Genomic DNA, 20,502 nt, shown 5'->3' with positions numbered 1-20,502 from the left:
AGTCGGGCACAATTGAAGCTTTAATCTCTTTGGAGATTTTGCGGATCTTACTCATAGCCTTTGGGTTAAGAGATTTGGAGGAGAGTAACTCCTCATACTTGGCTTGATTGAACTCTACCGCAAGAGTTTCAACCATGGAACATGGTCTATTCCCCTTGACTTGATGTTGGGAAGAACTTGCAATGCAAGGTTAGAACTCTAAATGAGTTTGAGAACTCTAAACGAGTTTATAAACTCTGGACAAGTTAGTTTCAGAAAGGAAATTAATTCTTTTTAATTAAAATCAGAGATCAAACTGATCTTTCAATTCTTCAACCAAGAACGGTTCAAAAGCCAAGGCAAAAGCTCTCCAAAAAGCCTTAAAGATGATCTTCAAAGCTCTCCTAAAAGATCCGATCCAAAAGCCCTTTTCTTCCTCCCCCTTTTTAAGCTGATTTTTCAGCTATTTATAGGGGTTTAAAGGGTGTAACTGACTCCTTAAACCGCTCATTTATGAGGATTAATGACCTTAATTCATGGAAAACGGTTTTAGAACCATTTAAAATGTGTTTGAATCAGTCAAACGCGGGATTCACGTTTTGGAAACGACCCTCGTGTTTAGAACTGAAAACACGGTAGTGAGCTCCCCGTTTTGATCTTGGAACGCGGTGGTGAACTCCGCATTTTGAACTTGGAACGCGGTGGTGAGCTCCACGTTTTGAGCTTGGAACGCGGTGATGACTTCCGCGTGTTGCTTTGAAGAGATCATCAACTTGTAATCTCTTCTGTTAGAGTGTTGCAAGGATTGTCATATTGTAATCATGGCCTTTGATTCTTTGAGATGTGAGAGTCGTCAGTTTGCAACTCTCGTTTGTTGCTGCGAAAGTTGTCAGATTGTAACTTCCATCATCAATTGTTGTGAGAATCGTCAAATTGTAACTCTCATTGATTGATATGAAAGTCATTAGATCGTGACCTCCATCATTTGTGTTTTGTGGGGATTAGCTATCTGCAATTATTTTTAGACAGCCTACACTTGCTCATATTTTTTCTGGTTAGAATTTGGTATGCAAACATTGCGTTTCATAGATGTTTATGGTCTGGTATGTTTACTTAGTGGTTGGATGTTGAATCTGACAATATTTATTTGGATCAATAAGTTTTCTACTGGTATTGCCCATTGTTTTGAAGCGCTCATGGTTTTGAAACCTAACTGGTTTTGTTTCTTGTAGTTGACTCAACTACTCAGTCTCCATTACGTACATGTTTGGTATTTTCAGGTTTGATGCGATTTTCCATGTCATATACATATTTATGACTAATTAGATTGTTTATAGATTTTTTACAGGTTTCAAAAGAATTTTTTACTAATTCAGGTATGTTTTTCATAAAATTATGAATAATCAAGTTATTACAGCTTTTGTTTGTTTTTTCATGTCAAACAGGTTTCGTGTGATTTTTTCATGTCAAACAGGTACGTAGTTCATAACAATTAATCATGTTATTTCAGGTTTCTTATGATTTTTTTATGTCAAACAAATATTTATAGTGAATTCAGTATTTACTATTTTTTCATGTTACATTCGCACTTTTATTTTGCTAATATTACCTCTCATAACGATCACAAATAAATTCGTTTTTAGTAGGGGTAAACTTACCATGGTGACCGTATATACTTTTCTCTACACACTTCAATACCAATCAAACACAATAATTTTTTTAGAAAGTTTAAAAAAACAGAAAACTTGAGTTTCAACCAAACAGCCCCTTAACAAAACATAATCCGTCTTTTGGTCGCAATAGGAAAGATTCAAAGAACCTTCACCTAGTCTGTACTCCGACCTTTTTTCCTACTCCCACTCAGCACAAATCCTAATCCACAGAATAATCGACGGCTAGGATTAACCCCTTTCCGTGATCAGAAACTTACAATCGTAACAAACATATCCAAGGGTATAGGGTTTATAACCCCACTCCGATCCCAACCCTCGAACTCCTCTTTCATCCGCGTGAGAAAAGAAATTGAAAAAAAAAAAAGAAAAAAACGGAAAATAAATTAAAAATCTCCCGGATATATCGCCGCCTCTAAACCCTAGGATCTCGAATCCCGTCATGGCCGCCGAGGGTTTAACGAAACCGTCCTCGAACTTTCATCTCGAAACCCTAAATCCTTCGAGCTCGCAGCCGCAGAGATCGACGGCGATGGACTTCGCGGGGCCTGCGTCGACGTCGGCGGCGAAATCGGGGAGGAAATCAGACGGGGGATTGGATCCGGTGCTCGGATTTAAGATCACTTTCAGAAGAATCGTGAGTTGTTATGAATATCTCCTCCAGTTCGGGTTTTTGTTGGATTTTTTTCCTTGAAAAGGGAAGTTTTGCGTTTTTGTAGGGCGCTGGGTTGCAAAATCTTGGAAATACTTGCTTTCTTAATTCAGTTCTGCAATGCCTGACTTATACTGAGCCTTTTGCGGCGTATTGTCACAGTGGAGAGCATAGATCTTCTTGTAAGTTGTAGATCCTCTTTCTCATATCGAAATGATTGTTTTCTGTGATGTTTTTTTTTGTGTAAAGTAGATGTGGGTGGTGTGCATGGTTTAGCTATTTTTGACAGTTTTTCTTCAGTCTTTTTTCCCCTTCTTCTCAAATTTGCTGAAGAATGGATTGTTATATGGTGAAACTAAGGAAAGGATTGTAAAGAAAAAACTGTATTGGCGTCAAGTGTTGGAGACAATTTAGATTTTAGATGATCTGGGCTGTATTTATGTTGGTTGCAGGGAATCTAGATTCTTGTGTTTAAGAATATGATGAATGCATCTTTCCCCACTATATAGTAGAACTAGTTAGATGATATGGAAGCTTGTTTTATGGAAAGAGAACGGACCCGGATGGAAAGTGAGGGCAAGGTTCATTGTCATTGGCGATCACAATTGTCTTCATGAAGGGAAGATGAACCTGATAGTTGCTTGATCAATGCCTGCCATGAGAGGAAGGTTTTAGGAAATAACAAACCCCAGTCGTTTTGGTTTTGTTAATTGGGAATCCTGTTCCAAAATTCCACACAGGTGTTGCCTATGGTAAATCACCAAATTTCTGACTTCAGTGGTTCAAAATTATATGTATAATAGGCACTTTTTCATTCCTTTTAAGCAAATATCCTTAAGGGGTCACATTACAGACACTCTTGATTTGTAGGTTGTGGAGAGACCCTCTAATTTGAGAAAGAAAGAAAGTTCTCTAAGCTAAACTATGATCTTATCTGGGGTATATGTTTATTCCTTTTCTTCTTTAACCTTTGTGAACTTAGACTCATTTGATCTTTTAGGACTACTAATATGTTTCGCGCTATTTATGTTATTTTTTAAAATGAATGTGGATGTGGTTGTGGTGTGGCTGTGGATAGTTGGGCACACACATGTGGGCACACACTCGTGTGATCATTATTGGCTAAACCTGTAACCTCTACTAGGCCATAGTCTGCTGGTGAGGGTCTTGCTAGGAACCTCAGACTAACTATAAACGAGACTTCTGTCATGTTATTGCACTTGTGATTAAAACTGGATTGAAATCAGAGATAAGGCTGCAATAATAAAATCCTTAAGCTAAGTAAACTCAAGCTCAATTGTAATACACAGACACACTTGCGCATGTGAATATATGTATGCATGCAATATCCTGATTTCATTTAATTCGGACCTAAAGAGATGAATTTCTACCTATTTACTAAAACTTAAGTTACAAGCTAAGGTGGCTGATCCCGAGCATGTTTCAATTGTATGTTTTCATTTGTCTCCACATCATAAGTACATAGAAGCAGAAGTTTGCTACTACTAGCTGGCCATTTCACAAGTGGAAACACTCATTGTAAGTGTTTTGGTGGTTTCCCAAACAAATAAGATTCTTGTGTAGATGAGGAGAATAGATCTCTAATTTGATGAATTACTTTATTTGAAGGCATACAATATGCATTAGACCCAAGTATACAATATTTGCTAGAGCCCAGTATAAAGTATCTAGCCACATTTGTTGAAGAATACTTTTGGAGTGTAGAATACTGTCACCACTTTTCATTTAGTAGTTTGATTGAGTTTTTGGCTCTTTAGCTTCATCTTTCATGTGGAAGGAAGCATTGCTGCTTTGTTGCAGTGAATAAAAACTATTTTGGTAAAAGCAGGTCGTCGTCATGCATGCTATACACCTTACTGCCGTTGTTTTTGTTTGTTCAATATGCAGCTAACTTCAGCTTTATATCTTTTTTTGCCCCTTATGAAGGTCGTACTGCAGGATTCTGTGCAATGTGCGCTCTTCAAAACCATGTCATGAATGCTCTACAGTCAACGGGGAAAATTCTTTCACCTTCTCATCTTGTGAAAAATTTGCGATGTATGCTAATTTACTTCTGTAATTTCAATTTCGAGGAGAATTTTTTTTTCACAAGCTAGCCTTTTAGTTCACTCTCCATTTGTTTCCATCGTAAATTAAATGGCAGACATGGTCGATATGATATTGAACGTCCTCATAACTTGATTAGGTATATCTCGCAATTTTCGCAATTCAAGACAAGAAGATGCTCATGAGTATATGGTGAACTTGCTTGAATCAATGCACAAATGTTGTTTACCTTCTGGTGTCCCAACTGAATCTCCTAGTGCTTATGAGAAAAGTTTAGTCCACAAGATATTTGGTGGTCGGCTTAGGAGCCAGGTATTTTCTACAGCTAACTCCTTGTTAATTATGGAAAGTTTTTTTTGGCAATGTCATTTATCTTATTTTACTACAGGTGAGGTGCTTGCAATGCAACTATTGCTCAAACAAATTTGATCCCTTCTTGGATTTGAGTTTGGAAATTCTGAAAGCTGATTCTTTAACGAGGGCACTCATGCATTTCACTGCTAAGGAGCAGTTAGATGGGGGTGAAAAGCAATATCAATGTCAACGCTGCAAACAGAAGGTTAGAGCGAGTAAACAGCTTACTGTTCATAAGGCTCCATATGTCCTTACCATTCATCTCAAGCGATTTGGTCCTGATGTTCTTGGACAAAAGATTGATAAGAAAGTGGGTTTTGAGCCTAGTTTGGATTTAAAACCCTTTGTCAGTGACCCACAGGTAAGTAATACCCATATAGAGATGGTATTTCCTTTTTCTGCCAGGGTAGCTCTAATTATTTTCTTCTAATTTTTTATTTTGTCATGTTTTGCAGGAAGCAGATTTGAAATACACACTTTATGGAGTTTTGGTACATGCTGGCTGGAGCACTCACTCGGGTCACTACTACTGTTTTGTACGCACGTCTAGCGGCATGTGGCATTCTCTTGATGATAACCAGGTTGGTATTCCATTTTCCTTTGATCTTTAGCTCCTTCATATCTATGTAAATCTACAGTAGAATCTGTGTTAGAATAACTTTATATGGTGGTTCAGTTGGAGGTGTCTCTAGGCAACTTTAGCCACTAAATTCCATCCAGGCTCCTAAAGTTTCATAGCTTCTTCGGAAATATGAGATGGAAGTAAGGAAATCGGAGTGATGTTATTTAGTAAATTATTATCCCTTTCAGTGCAGAAGATTACAATAAATAAATAAGTTAACAAAACTGTTAATCTAATGTCCTTGAATTTCTTTCTTGCATAGAAGGGAAGGAACAAAATGTGTTCAGCGTACATCAAGTGCATTATATTGAAAAGTTATAATGTAAAAGGTTGTCTTGTAATTGTGAGCATTTTATGTCCTTAACTTATTGATTTATTGCTTATTGTGCTGAATCATGTCATATAAATTGCTCTATGTACAGATAGTATTTCCTTTACCTTTTGATTTTGGTAAGGAACTAAAAGGTCCCATGCTTGGCTTCCGATTCAAATTGGATTGTGATTGGAATAATTTTGAATATACTGGTGCTTATGATGGAAGGGAGTACTTAAAGTTTAGACTTCTGAAATATGGAGTAGGATAAAGATTATTAGTCTGGCCTCAGATAATAATCTTAATACAGGAGGTGGATAAAAATTGGAAAAAGTTTAGCTCACATAGCACATCCACTGAACATTTATGTCTTAATTGGAAATTAGTTTTCTGGTTATTGGGAGCAAGAAGGGGTAGAAACTTAAGGCAATTATGAAAGAAAGAAGATGATCAGCTTGAGCTAACTATTAGAAATATTATTTTTCTCTAAAATCTTGCCCATGAATCAGCACAAGATAACCACTGAGTGTAAAATTAGTTGGAAGACATTGTGCTAGTTGTTGAAGAAAGTAGAAAAAGAGATGAAATGAGAACAAAAGGGTACAAAAAATAGGCACAAATGTTATTGGAACAATGAAGCAGCTCCAATGGAAGCTTGTTTTGTGCAACTCATTTTTAATATAATTCTGTCCTATTCTCGGCTGATTTTGTCGAACATATTGCAGGTACGACCAGTTAGTGAGAAGACTGTACTAGGTCAGAAGGCATATATGCTTTTTTATGTCCGGGATAGAAGTTCAGCAGTTAAAAGATCAGCTGATTTTTCTCAGAAAGAGAATATGCTGTCAAGTGCCCTTGGGAGTAAAGTGATTTGTAGACCTCCCTTTACAAATGGAGCAATGCAGAATTCGGAAAGAAACTTAAGTATTTCTACATGCAGCTCTACCAAATTTAAAACTGATGATACCTCTCATGGAAGCACTACACAAAAGGAATCTCCAACCTCACAAAATAATGGTCAGGCCACAGTAAGACAAGATACTTGTTTGGAAGCAAACTGTGAAGTTTCTTCTGATCAATTGCAGTTAAAGGATTCTGTAAAATTGGAAAATCCCTTAACACAGATGCCACCTGTTACAACGTCTAGTCAAAATAAACAGGCAACTAATGAATCAACTCATCCATCTGATTCGAAAGACAATGGTATCATCACTACATCTCATTCAACTGGTTCCTCCTTTACAAGGGAAAGTCAACAAGTTGCCCAAGAAAAATCTGGACTTAACAGTGGCTGCAATAGGAAAGTGGTATTGTCAGTTCTTGCTGCTCAGCCAACCAGCAATCTTCTCAGCCAGGATGGCCTCCATGTACTATTTGATTCTCTTGACCTTCAATGTTACTTGATTTAATCATATTAATACATTTTATTTACTGATTTCTACCTGGCAGAATGATGGGACCATAAACGCTATCTCTCAGAATAATGATAACCCTTGCAAGATGGAAATTGATCGTGCCTCTGCCAACAAGAAGTCAAAAACTGTTTGTAAGCAGTTGGCCGGTATTAAAGGAAACATTAAAAAGGAACACTTCAATGAAAAATCTGCTGCACATCAGGTAGTGGTTTGTTATCATGTTTGTTACAAGGTGTTTTTCCCTTTGTGTAAACCGCATCAATATATTTTACTACCGTTACTACTACTTATATTTTTATTATTATCCAATGTGTTAATAGTCCATCCAGAAAACTGTTCCTGAGGGTGACAACTGCATGAGTACCCAGAGAACTGGAAAAAGACTGCTAGAAACAGACGAATGTGGATTAAATACTTCAATAAAGATGAATGTTGCAAATGGTCATCTGCAACAAAAAGCTGTTGCAGTAGAAAGAGAAAAGTCAGCTGGTGATAGCTCTGAGACAAAGTTGCAGAGGAAAAAACCTGGAAGATCACTCCTAAATGGCCAGCATTTTGGACGAAGAAAACTATTTCTCACATCCTTATATGTACATAAGAAGAAGCACAAGAGAAGTAAAAAACACCGTCTAAATTCTAAGAACACGATGAAAGATCTAGAGGATCTCCATGCAGATGATCAGGGGGTATCAACATCTAAGGCCACTAAGGTGGTTGATGGAGCTTCTACAGGCTCCTCCAAGAAGCGGCCTCATTCCAGAGTAATTACAGAGAACAAAGTTCTAGGAGCAAACAATGCTGAATTTTTCAGTGGTGATTTTGTGCATATCAGAAATTTAGATGAAAGCATGAAAAATGATACCAATATAGATGATCAGGGGGTGTCGATGTCCGAAAGCAATAAGGTGTTTGATGTAGCTTCTGCAGACTCTTCCAAAAGGAGCTCTGGTTCCCGATCAAACAAAAAAGAAAATGTTGAGGGATTGAATAGTGGGAAAAATTGCAATGCTTACTTTGTGCATAATAGAAATTCAGATAGAAGTAGTAAATTTGATATCGTGCTTGCTGCATCAGACCAATCCACAACACCTCTCAACTCTACTGGACATCAGTGTGAAGGGAGGGAGGCAGATGCCTATGGTAAAGCTCCAGTCCAGAAAGGCGTTGTGAGTCTGTTGACGAGCTTAAAAGAGCCCACTGGTAGGTTGCCATATTTATGTTATCAGCCCTTCCGGCCTTGTTTCCATATGTGAAGGTTTTTATTTCCTGTCTTATTGCTACTTTTAAATTTGTATATCATGGGGGGTCCATTTTGTTGCATGCAGTTCCTCGGTGGGATGATGCAGAATTGCCATCATCTCAATCACATGACTTGGACAATGCACATGGAAGCAACATCGGTTATATTCTTGACGAGTGGTATGTTTCATTTCATCAAATATATTTTTACATAATTTTATTCTGGTTGGTTTTAGAATTATAGTTTTTTTTCCTGATTTTTAAGTTTAAACTGCTAGTAATAAAAAAATCTGACAGAAGTCCTTGAAAAAACATTTGTGGTTATTCTCTCTAGTAATGTTATGAATTACTATTATAATGGATGGTAATCAGAAAGCATGATTGGATAAAGGAAGTCTAAGCCCATCCTTCTGGATTGTTAATTTATTTATTTTGGTTTCGGTAGATGGAAGGAGGATTACCCCTTCTGACAAAAATGTACCAATTCTTTCCAAATTGACCCGGCACTGGAGAACGCTGGCATGTCAGTGTTAGAACAATAGATTGGGTGAACATTGCTGTCCTCATCAGGCAGAAAATCTGGTGGGCCATTGCCTTCTCTAAAAAATATAGCCGAATTGCATGTCCTCCACCAGACTGGCCCAGTATGCAATGTCCTTAAAAACCTTTTTTAGTTCCCACATATTGGATTTGATCCAGCTTTTCCCAATTGATAGTCATCATGGAGCCCCCTATTGCTAGGATTTTGTAGCTTGCAAAGTGTTACAGTGTAATGTGAATAAAATTAGCGCAAAGCTCCACCACTGGTACCTGTAAATTATGAAAAGAGGAACTCTCTGCATGATGTTAATGTTCCATGTGATCTGACCAAGAAAACCAATACGATGTCTCGAATATTATTTCATGGGTTTGAATATTTTTTTTTGACAATTTGGTCATGTAACTTTTAAGGATTTAGATGTTTTGATTGGTAAGAGAATATATGAGCCATCAGACAATCTTTTGTGTAATCTGCTGGCTATCTAAGACAAAACCCCATTGTTTATCACACCTCCCTTTTATGAAGGCTCGGGATACAAAGGGCATTGTACATAATAGAGTAGAGCGAAAGGGATTATATATTGAATATATAATAAGTATTATTTAGTTAAGAATGTAAAATAAAGGGCAATTTATGTGTCTATTAAGGGAGATACTGATTGAGTGCTTCCTTGAACCTACCATTTAAATTAGGTCTGTTTTCATTTTCCCTATTTACTTGAATTACATTTGGATATTTTAATCCTATATGGGGTTTGGATACACGAAAGTATTAATGTGTTCTGGGTTCGTCACTTTGGTATTTTACTCCTTAGTGCAGTTTAGATGAGCCCCAAAGAATTAGCTTGATGCTATGAGTTCACGAGGAACTTTCTCTTCGTCACAGGTTGATGGATCTTCTCCCTGTAATCTTTCAAAGAAATATTCTAGAATTTGATTCAATATAAAATGTTCTGGATTTAGAATTTATGAAGGCTAGCGAAATCCATTTAATATGGATAATATAATTAGGTCTATTAGTGAATGATGAATTTTAATGGTATGGATTGAAAAATTAAATGTCAACTTGCGATTCTTGATGTGATAATTGACCTTGGATAAAAGAGTCCCTAATGTTGTTTGGTCAATTGTACTACTGTAATGAGTAATACCAGGTATATGAAGGGGTGTTGATCCAATATGGTTCCTATTCAATGAGAAAATGATTAGAGCTGTATATCTTTCATCTCCAGATTGACATTGGATGGGAGACTTATTGATTTTATTAGGCTAATGAACAACACAGTGAGTAATGTATATGCAAACTTGCAAAGGAAGCGTAGCAATCTCATATCTGATCCTAGTTCAATAGAAACTTTAATTAAACGATGTAATCATCTTTTAATTTGGCCGCAGGGATGATGTGGGTCATGTTGGAATAGAGTTTTTTGCAATGTCCTACAGTGACTATGGTACCTGCCTATGCACAGGCAAGGCCAAAGCCATCACGACTGGAGGTTAAGCATCCATATGAGATGCTTACTTTAAACAATGGAGAACCTTTCCCCAAACTCATCTCCGACCATGAATGCTACTTTGTTGCCTCACTGCTGCCATTTTGGTCAGGAGGGAGGAATCACTTCATATAGATGAGTCAAGCCCCACTTCATATTGTAGATGAATTAAGCCCCAACCGATTTATTCGAAGTTGTACGTACATATAGATGGGTTTGGGATCAATGCCCTCAGGCTATTTTATCTGGGTACTTCTAATATGGAGCAGTACCTGTACCTGTACCCATACCCAAACTCCTTGGACGCTCCTTGCATTTACTCATGCATGTAATAAATTATACCATATATGTTTTAATTTAAAATACTTGTCATACATTTTTGGACATATATCCTACACTTGACATCCACTTCTAGAAACTTGTTAGATGTAAATCAGGCTTGTTGAGACTCATTGGACATAGATTGGGTTCTGATTATAATTTTGAAGAGTTGTTTGAATGTCTAGGTCAAAAACTAGTAATTTCCTAATTTATAATTCACATAATAAAAGAAACATAAAAATGTTATACGAATTTTAATTCTCATCCTTGTTCTCGTGTAAATTATTAATTCCAATATATAATATATGTGTATATAAATATTTATATAGCCAAATAGCCATGTTCTCATCCCCTTCCTTTTACAAATTTGCTGTTCTCGTACCCATACTCATACCCGAACCTGTACCCATGCAACATAGTCCTCAGGAAAAGCTAGCAATAACCTAAGGGTACAGTTAAAGTCCCAACTTTTGTTTAACTTAAAATTAGGGGAAGACTTTTTTTCGCCTAGGCAAATGCCGGTCTAGCTTTTTAAGAGGCCACATAGCTTGCAGCAGCATTGCTTTCATGTGAGCTTGGTGTTTTATTTCCATTACTGTCGTTGGAATTTATTTTCTTTGTATCTTTTAGATTGGAATTATTTCTTCAATCATCTATGTAGTATCTGGTATGATTCGTACTTGCCGTACACTAATGAATTAAACCTATTTCTCCAAATTTTCTATTTATAATCTACTCAATAAAAGAGACATAAAAATATCATGGGGAAACTTTAGTAGCTTAACAATTGAATGAAAAACAATATCAATCTCATATAAATTACTAATTTCGATATGTGTATATATATAGCAGTGTCCCTGCATCCTACATTTTATAAATTTGGCAATTTGCCGTGTCCCATATCTGCACCCGTATTCATATCCGCACCCCCACCCGTACTCGTGCAACATAGAGTGGTACATTCTCGAGGAATCATCTCTCTCTCTAATGTTTGTGTTTGAATGCTTTGGAGGGAAGATATTCTCAACACGTAATGGCATTTTAAATACAAATCTGTTGTATCAATAAAAGGAAAATACAAATCTGTTGAAGTTAGAAAATTCAAAATTCCCTCACTAGTCACTATAAAGTAGCTAGAGCAGTAAAATTTGTTTTACAAGTAAATGAGAAATCATAGCCTAATTTCTTTTTGTTGCATGATAGAAACTACGCTTGTTTCTGAAAGCAGAAGTATTTAAATATAATATTAATTTCTGAAAGAATGTTTGTTCATGTGCTCAGGGATGAGGAATATGATCGAGGGAGGAGGAAGAAGGTGAAGAAATCCACCCGCACTTTTGGCGGACCAAACCCGTTCCAAGAGATTGCCAACATAAAATTAAAGCAGCATAATATGCAGTCGAAGAGATATGGGAATCAACCGTTGAGGATATGATGGCGAAATAAACTATCTTGTGTTGTAACCATTTTGTCTTGAATAATAATTATTATTTCATGTTTATTTATGTCGTCCCCCCTTTGTTTCCTCTTTCCCACCAAGTTTTGTTCTAGATTTCTTGAGTTTTATGATCCTTGAAATATATCCTGATTATTTGAGAGTACTTGTGTAACTAAGAACAAGTCTGAACTTTTTATGATAATTATGTTGGCAGCTAATCCGGTGTGTGATGGCATATCATGAGTAATATAGCAGATGAAAGTTCAAGCTACTTAGCAGTAAAGTGAGTGCGGAAGAAATCTACGCAAGTTAGAGAAATCTGCAATTGTGATTCAATCAATAAAGCGATGGAGCATTCATTTGTTTACAATGACAAAACCTTGTTGATCTTGATGTGGATTATGAGTTGCCGAATTTAGATTTGGACGTCCACTGATTCAAACCTAAGTTTGGAGATCTAAATTGAAAATTCATACCATTGTATACAATATTGTTATGATAAATCATATTATAACATCAATAATTCTTTGAAGTTATTTTTTAATTTTATTAGATCTTGGATCCCGATCTGTATATGTTTATAGTTTTCTGTGAAGAGTGTACCAATTTATTTTCAGATATACCAATTTACTGATAAGGTTTCCTCCTGATAATTCATAATATTCATTCCATCTACATGTCATGAAACACGCAAAATCACAATTTTATGCAATTTGAAACTTAAATCATCTGTCAAATAGCTTTTTTCAATGCTAAAGTCCTGGTGAATTAGACAAACAAGTTAGATGTCATTGAAATGTATACTAAATAACATGTTAATCAATGTTATAGATCATGCATGCATCTAGAAATCCGTCATGCAGTTTTTCACATAAGAAACATGTTTGAAGTTTGTCCTAAATGAAGTAAGTTCAATGTGGAACAATTATGCGTTAGCTGAGATAAATTTCACAATTAATTATTAATGGAAAAAAACTTCTCCATCTTTGTGCAATGCTTATGTCTTTCACAAATAAAAAATACTTTGCATTAACTAAGTTAAATTTCATCATTAATAATTAATGAAGGAACTTCTCCATCTTTATCCATGCATATGCCTTTCACAAATTAAAAAAATACAACAGTTTTCTAACAGGTGCTCATGGACGGTCATTAGGGAATTAGAGAGCTAGATAGAAATAAATAGCAAATGGATCATTCCTAGTTTGCATTAATTTCTCTATTCCTCTCTCTATCTCTCTCATCTCCTAACGAGTGCTCACGAGCACTCGTTAGAAAATCTTGTCCCATGAGCACCCACGAGCACTTGTTAGAAAAAAAATAAAATTTTTTTTATGGACTTCACGTGTCAGAAAATCTTGTCCCATGAGCATTAAACCAAATATATTTCAAATTCAAAATTGTTGCAAATGCTAAAACCTATGAATTCAGATCAACCCACAACGTCCCAACCATTGTTTCCATGTAGCAATGATTGGTGAGCTTGGGTTGGATGATGAACGCTCGTTTTGTTGGTAGGCATTAATGAACTTGTCATTTAATCATATATTGCATACATCATTATTATTCAAGTACGAATCTATATATATAATCCTACTAATTTATTGCTCTCATTGAATGCTTCACGCATCGCTTGTGATTCTTTGAAGCACATTACTCTCGAGCGCCCACAAACAATGTCCCTGGAAGCCAGCTAACTCGCAGTTCTCTCGAGCTCACGATGCAATCAAGAGCGAAGTTCCTCAAAATTTCAAATGAAGCACGTAGGGTTCTTAAATCTAATTAAGAAGATTTTATTTGAGTAAGTATATACAATGATTTTGATTCATTTTCTTAATAGTGTGTCAAGGACAACATACAAATCTCATCGGAACATTCCACATGTAAATAAAGTATTATGAACAAAGAAAACGAGAGTTGAAGTCTCCAAATTGTCTATTACTCTCTCAGTGGTTAACTTAAAACACCTTGTCCACATGCAAATTTATACTTTGAAAAGGCATATCTATTATAATTTATTTGACATGGATATTTGTACAATTATATAATGATAAACATTCATCTGATGCACTATTAAGTAATTTATAATTAGGGCCGGCTGAAGGCCCTAATATATATATATATATATATATATTATATATATATATATATATATATAATATATATATATATATATAATTTATACTTTGAAAAGGCATATCATTATAATTTATTTGACATGATATTTGTACAATTATATAAAGTGCACCAGACGGAATGTTTATCATTATATAATTGTACAAATATCCATGTCAAATAAATTATAATAGATATGCTTTTCAAAGTATATATATATATATATATATATATATATATATATATATAATATATATATATATTATATATATATATATATATATATATATATATATATATACTTTGAAAAGGCATATCTATTATAATTTATTTGACATGGATATTTGTACAATTATATAATGATAAACATTCGATTCGTCTGGTGCTCTATTAAGTAATTTATAATTAGGGCCGGCTGAAGGCCATATATATATATATATATATATATATATAATATATATATATATATAATTATATATATATAATATATATATATAAATTTATACTTTGAAAAGGCATATCTATTATAATTTATTTGACATGGATATTTGTACAATTATATAATATGTGCACCCAGACGAATGTTTATCATTTATATAATGTACAAATATCCATGTCAAATAAATTATAATAGATATGCCTTTTCAAAGTATATATATATATATATATATATATATATATATATATATATAATATATATATATATATATATATATATATATATATATATATATAATATATATAATATAATATATACTTTGAAAAGGCATATCTATTATAGTTTATTTGACATGGATATTTGTACAATTATATAATGATAAACACTTCGATTCGTCCTGTGCTGCTATTAAGTAATTTATAATTAGGGCCGGCTGAAGGCCATATATATATATAATATATATATATAATATATATAATATAATATATGTGTGTGTGTGTGTGTGTGTGTGTATTTACATATATATGTATATACATAAGTGTGTGTATATATATATATATGTACACACACACACACACATATATATATATATATAGCTCACGATTTTGTTCTGTATTTTGTGTTTTTCTTTTTTTTCTTTTATATCTTTTATTCAACTAAATTGATTAGATTTTAATCCTTACATGATGTTTTTAATTTGGGCCAATTATTCTCCTAGATGCTCATTCTAATTAATCTAAATAAAAGTTAATATTTGTTTGTTCTTTTATCATATTCATGCATGTAACAGTGTCAGACTTTAAAGTATCATCAAATTGAAAGTCGTCTTGAAAGTGTTAAAGCAATAAAAAGGAGAGACTTTAGGGGGCAGTTATACCCCTAAATGCCCTATAAATAGCTGAAAGATCAGTTTACATCAACTAGCAGAAGCTAGTGATGATCCTAAAACAAAAAGTGAAGCAATTTCTTTAGCAACATATGAAATTGAAAATTTTGAATTTTTATTAGGTATGATTATTTGGTATGATATATTGTTTGCAGTTAACACTGTTAGTAAATTTTTACAATATAAAGATATGAATATTGCCATTGCATTAGATCATCTAAAAGGTCTTGTTTCATTTTTTAATGACTATAGAGAAAATGGGCTCACATCTGCTATGGTTTGTGCTAAAGAGATTGCCAATGAAATACATGTAGAACCAAAATTTCGTGGAAAACGTGTAATTAGAAGAAAGAAAAAAAATTGATGAGAATGAAACTAATGAGGTGAGACTTTCACCTGAATAATCTTTTAAAATTAATTATTTCAACTATATAGTTGATCATGCCATTTCTTCACTTCAAATTAGGTTTGAACAGTTTAAGATATATGAAGATAATTTTGGTTTTTTGTATGATGTAGAAAAATTAAAATTGTTTGGTGATGATTTTCTAAAAGAAAAATGTTTGCATCTTGAATTTTTTTTAAAACATGACATGTTATCTAATATTGATGGTTTAGATTTATTTTCAGAACTAAAGTTTTGAAAGAAATAATAAATCCTGAATTAAAAACAACACTTGAGATACTAAACATTATAAAAAAATTAAATTATTTTCCCAATGCATGGATAGCTTATAGAATACTACTGACAATACCTGTTAGTATAGCTTCAGCAGTAAGAAGTTTTTCAAAATTAAAATTAATAAAATCTTATTTACGCTCAACAATGTCTCAAGAAAGATTAAATAATTTAGCAATTTTATCAATTGAAAAGGATTTATTATCAAAGCTTGAATATAAAAATTTAATTAGTAACTTTGCATCTCAAAAAGCCAGAAAATTAAATTTTATATAAAATCTATTTTTTAAAAACTTATTATTTAAAAAAAAATATTAAGGCCCCAAATATTTTTCTCTACCTAGAACCTCAAAAATGCTTGAGACAGCACTAAGTACTTATAGATGTCTGTTTAGTGCATTTTCACATTTTTAGATAGGTTGCATATAATAACATTATATTGTGTTAGAATTTGCGTATGTAACACAATGTCAACATGCTAACCTTCTACGGGTATTTTCACTGTAAAATCCAGGTGGTCCATCGGAGCATGATGTCTTACAATGGCCTCTTCACTCTACAGGTATTTTCACTGTAAAATCCTTTTACACTTTTGTAACTTCAGGGGGTCAAAAATCCCAGTTCTTCAACATGATTTGGAAATCCAACATTCCCTTAAAGGTAAAAGTCCACCTCTGGATTATTTCGAAAAGGAAGCTTAATACAAGAGACAATTTAACCAAAAAAGGATGGATCGGTGACCCTCATTGCCCTTTTTGTCTTGGGGCAACAGAAACCCATGATCATTTATTTATTCACTGCCCTTTCGCTCGTGATGTTTGGAATTCCCTTCTCCCCCTCTTTCCAGCTAACAGCTGGCCATCAAACATGGAAGATCTGCTGCTGCTCCATAAAGCTCCCAATATTTGTTTAGACATTAAAGTCATATGGAAGATTCTATTGCCATGTTTTTGTTGGAGGATCTGGTTTTGTAGAAATTCACTCATTTTCAAGGATATCCAGCCCATCCCGCTTCAAACTGCTACTAATATAGCGAGGTTTTCCATTTTCTGGACAGGTACAGGAGATGATAGGATGGGGAGGAGGCTTCGAAGGGCATCCCTCAATCTCGGACTGCAGGAGCTAGCTAAGAAGAACACACCTACTGATGCTGGGGACAATTTTTCCAGCAACTAAGCTCCTATGTCTCTTGTCCCAACATGAAGAAGAAGTTTCTGATCAGTGAAGATGCCCACTTTTTGGTTAGCAGCTAGCAGTACCTAGCTTTGTCTAGTCATTATACATACTGTGTGGTTGTTTTTTAATCCCTTTGTTGTTCTAGCTGAAGTACTTCTATCTAGTTGTAGGGGACAGTAGGTCAAGTGTGGTAGGTGACGACAATGGTCCGCTCCCTACTCACTTCTCCTATTGCGCTCTCTCCACCTAGTGCTGTTGTAAACTCCTCTTCTGATACTTTTGCAATATATTTAAATGAACAGGGCTTTACACCCTGTTTCTCAGGCTCAAAAAAAAAAACATGCCAACCTTCTCCTATGCGCTCTAGCTATCACATACTCCATAAACGTATAAAAGGACAACATGGATCAAGAAGAAAAACTATACCCATTTTCACTTTCCACCCCTTGACCTCAGTTCAGACCTTCAAAAAGTGTTGGGAGTATTATAACTTGTCTATCTTCTAATCCATAAATTAAGTTTCTAAGTAAAACATACAGTTTCTTACACTGCATCAAAATCATTCAAATTCAAATTTAATCGAGACAACAAGATTAAAAAGTAGGATCATATTAAACTTTAGCATCGAAAAAGGATACAATAGTGGAACGTTAAGAACTATTTTATCGCAAAAACTTAAATTACTTATAAATCCATATTTGATCTTTTGAGCAAAGTGGTTAGTTGACAAAACATGACATATAATCCCTAAAATTTGCTCACAAAAATATTAGACTCTTAAAAAGGACATTGCACTTTATTTTCTGTTTCATAATCTTTTTTTGTTAATTTAAATTCTCCATGATATTGCCAAGTATTAGGGATCAAAAGCCCGATTCAAATTTTTAACAAGGACTGATGGGTGACCTCAGTCTGATGTTCCCTTGAAAAAAGGCAGCAGAGCAGATGTTGGCAGTGGGGCCTACTCTAGCACCCCTATATATACACTCGTTGATTTGCAAGACAAATTGTTAGCAAAAGTGCAAAATAATAATAAGATACAAAGGAGAGAGATGGATGGGAGCAGAAATAGGAGAAAAATGAGGGAGCTGGTAGTAAGTTTACCACCACCAGCCTCTGCCTCAGCCTCCAATTCCACCACCCCAAGGGCTCTGCTGAGGAGCCTGGTGAGGTTACCGAAGTATTGCATAAGGAAAGGGAACAAAAAGGGAGAATGTGGGAGTGAGAGAGGAGAAGAGGACCAAGAGATTGTATTAGTTCAAGAGCAGAGTGCTACTACGGAGGAGGAGCGAGAGGCTGTAGTCTCTTCGGGTGAGAAAATTTTTTATGCTATTTTTTTTAAAAAATCTTGGGCGTTTTAATTTAGATTTTGCATATGGGTATTGTTAGTTATTATTATTATTATATATTTCGATTGATGAGAAAGGGTGAAGAATGTTGGTTTGTTCAATGCATTTAAGGGCACGAAAGGATTTGACATGGATCACATATGATACTTATCACATCTGTATTTGCTTACTAGTCACATATAAAAATACACGTGTGAACATGATTCAGCGGGAAAACTCATAGTTTATGTCCACTAAAATCGAATACAAATACAGACTGGATAAGAGGAAAACATATACAAATAAAAACATATATCTTTTTACATTGTCATTTGAGACCTAATTTGATCTGAAAAATCCCCTAATGGCACTGCTGCGCATGAAAGTAATCATGCCTAGTAAACCATGGAGTCTCGGTTGGTTTAGTTTAAACCCACAATTATGTGCCAGAATCTCCAATATCTCTGGGCTCGAAAGGTCATAATCATTCTCCCAACACTATCTGGCTTCTATGATATGCGAGACGTATTTATCATGTCAAGAACCACTCTATTCAATTAACTTGTTGGATTTTTGGTTAACAGTGTATATCAAGCTAACGTTAATTATTATCAGGTTGATTGTCGGATATGCCTTGTTTGTCTGCTTAGTTACGTGTACATTCTTAAATATGCTCATATCTGAAATTGTACGGATAATGCATACCAACTTTAATGGCAATAAATAAATTTAGCACTAATTGCACGTAGACCCATGTAGTATCTCTGTTTGAACTTATTATCCCTGTAGTTTCATTGTTGAATTTTTTTGACTCTATTACCTTTGGTGAAATTTTGACCGATATTGCTCCTATTTGAAATTAGTGAGTCTTTCTGACGGTTTAAAGAGTCAGAAAATTTAGGCCGGGGGTCTATCTACAGCAATGAAACTACAAGGGCAGAAAGTTTAGTGAACTGTTACTACAGGGAGTCTATGTGCAATTAACCCTTAAATCTATTAGATATAAATTTGTTGTTATTAAACCGTACAAATGGAGAAAACTTGAAATTTTATTTTATGTAAGGAAAATTTCTATAATTTTTTCCCGCATTTATCTAAAATCTCCGTTATTTTCAGGGATTAGAACTGAACCCGTGTCTTTCAACCAAGGAATCGGAATGGGTTTAGTCTTCCTCATGGTAAACAGTGCATCTGAATTCAATAAAATGAAGGAGCTGCGTAAACAAATGGAAGTTCTTCTTAAAGAAATTAAGGGCGAGATGCGAAGAAAAAATGAAGCTTCTAGCTATTCAGTATCACATAATTACACCGTCCTTTCTGCTTCACATTGCTGGGGTGATGAAATCACGAGCAATCCTATTTCCTCCCAAGATGCTGCTTACTCTGATGAAAAATGTGCCTGTGAAACAAATTATGAGAAAAGTCGGTGCCTGAAAATAAATCAGCTGGAGGAAGAGCTAGAGGTCGAACTAGAACGTTTGCAGAGGAAAACGGAAGAAGGTTCATCTGTGCTTACACGAGAACAAAATATCGAGGTATTCGATCTTCTTCTTGGTAGGAGCTCTATTTTCTTTCCAAGTCGTACAACCTTAATGGAAGTAAAATGCGTCCCATATGCGGCTAATGAATGTGCATGTTTTTTGGTAAACATGTTTAAGATACTTTGCTGAAACAAGTCTAGCTATGTAGTGACTCATGAACTTTTGGGGGTGAATATGTTATTCACGACCTCTTTTTTAGCTGAGGATCTCTTATTTTTGGACCAAACACAGTATT

At 34.7% G+C, this 20,502-nt stretch overlaps 2 protein-coding genes across 2 annotated transcripts in view; both read left to right on the top strand.

Moving 5' to 3' along the window:
• Positions 2,123-12,321, top strand: LOC109822567 (ubiquitin carboxyl-terminal hydrolase 36). The gene is made up of 11 exons (XM_020388782.1): positions 2,123-2,286; positions 2,369-2,483; positions 4,249-4,359; positions 4,508-4,680; positions 4,757-5,083; positions 5,178-5,303; positions 6,383-7,024; positions 7,107-7,274; positions 7,393-8,272; positions 8,398-8,491; positions 11,947-12,321. Exons 1-11 carry the CDS (start codon positions 2,182-2,184, stop codon positions 12,098-12,100), a joined length of 2,895 nt encoding a protein of 964 aa, XP_020244371.1. The 5' UTR covers positions 2,123-2,181; the 3' UTR covers positions 12,101-12,321.
• The window catches only part of LOC109820288 (protein POLAR LOCALIZATION DURING ASYMMETRIC DIVISION AND REDISTRIBUTION-like), a 3,484-nt gene continuing 1,409 nt past the window's right edge, over positions 18,428-20,502 (top strand). Inside the window, exons 1-2 of the mRNA XM_020386418.1 lie at positions 18,428-18,709; positions 19,843-20,261. Coding sequence (XP_020242007.1) covers positions 18,451-18,709; positions 19,843-20,261 — 678 coding nt within the window. The 5' untranslated portion in view covers positions 18,428-18,450. The remainder of the gene's footprint in view (positions 18,710-19,842; positions 20,262-20,502) is intronic.

This window comes from Asparagus officinalis, chromosome 8, assembly GCF_001876935.1.
Source record: "Asparagus officinalis chromosome 8, Aspof.V1, whole genome shotgun sequence".
Classification (NCBI taxonomy): Eukaryota; Viridiplantae; Streptophyta; class Magnoliopsida; order Asparagales; family Asparagaceae; genus Asparagus; species Asparagus officinalis.
Note: the sequence above shows the minus strand (reverse complement) of the source record. Positions and strands in the feature narration are given on the sequence as shown.

What these genes read in the sequence shown, in the direction of transcription:
- LOC109822567 (XM_020388782.1), top strand. Translation starts at nt 2,182, where the DNA reads ATGGACTTCGCGGGGCCTGCGTCGACGTCGGCGGCGAAATCGGGGAGG. An exon ending in TGGAGAGCATAGATCTTCTT is followed by an intron (nt 2,484 to 4,248) that starts GTAAGTTGTAGA and finishes CCCCTTATGAAG; the next exon opens with GTCGTACTGCAGGATTCTGT. An exon ending in GTGGTCGGCTTAGGAGCCAG is followed by an intron (nt 4,681 to 4,756) that starts GTATTTTCTACA and finishes ATTTTACTACAG; the next exon opens with GTGAGGTGCTTGCAATGCAA.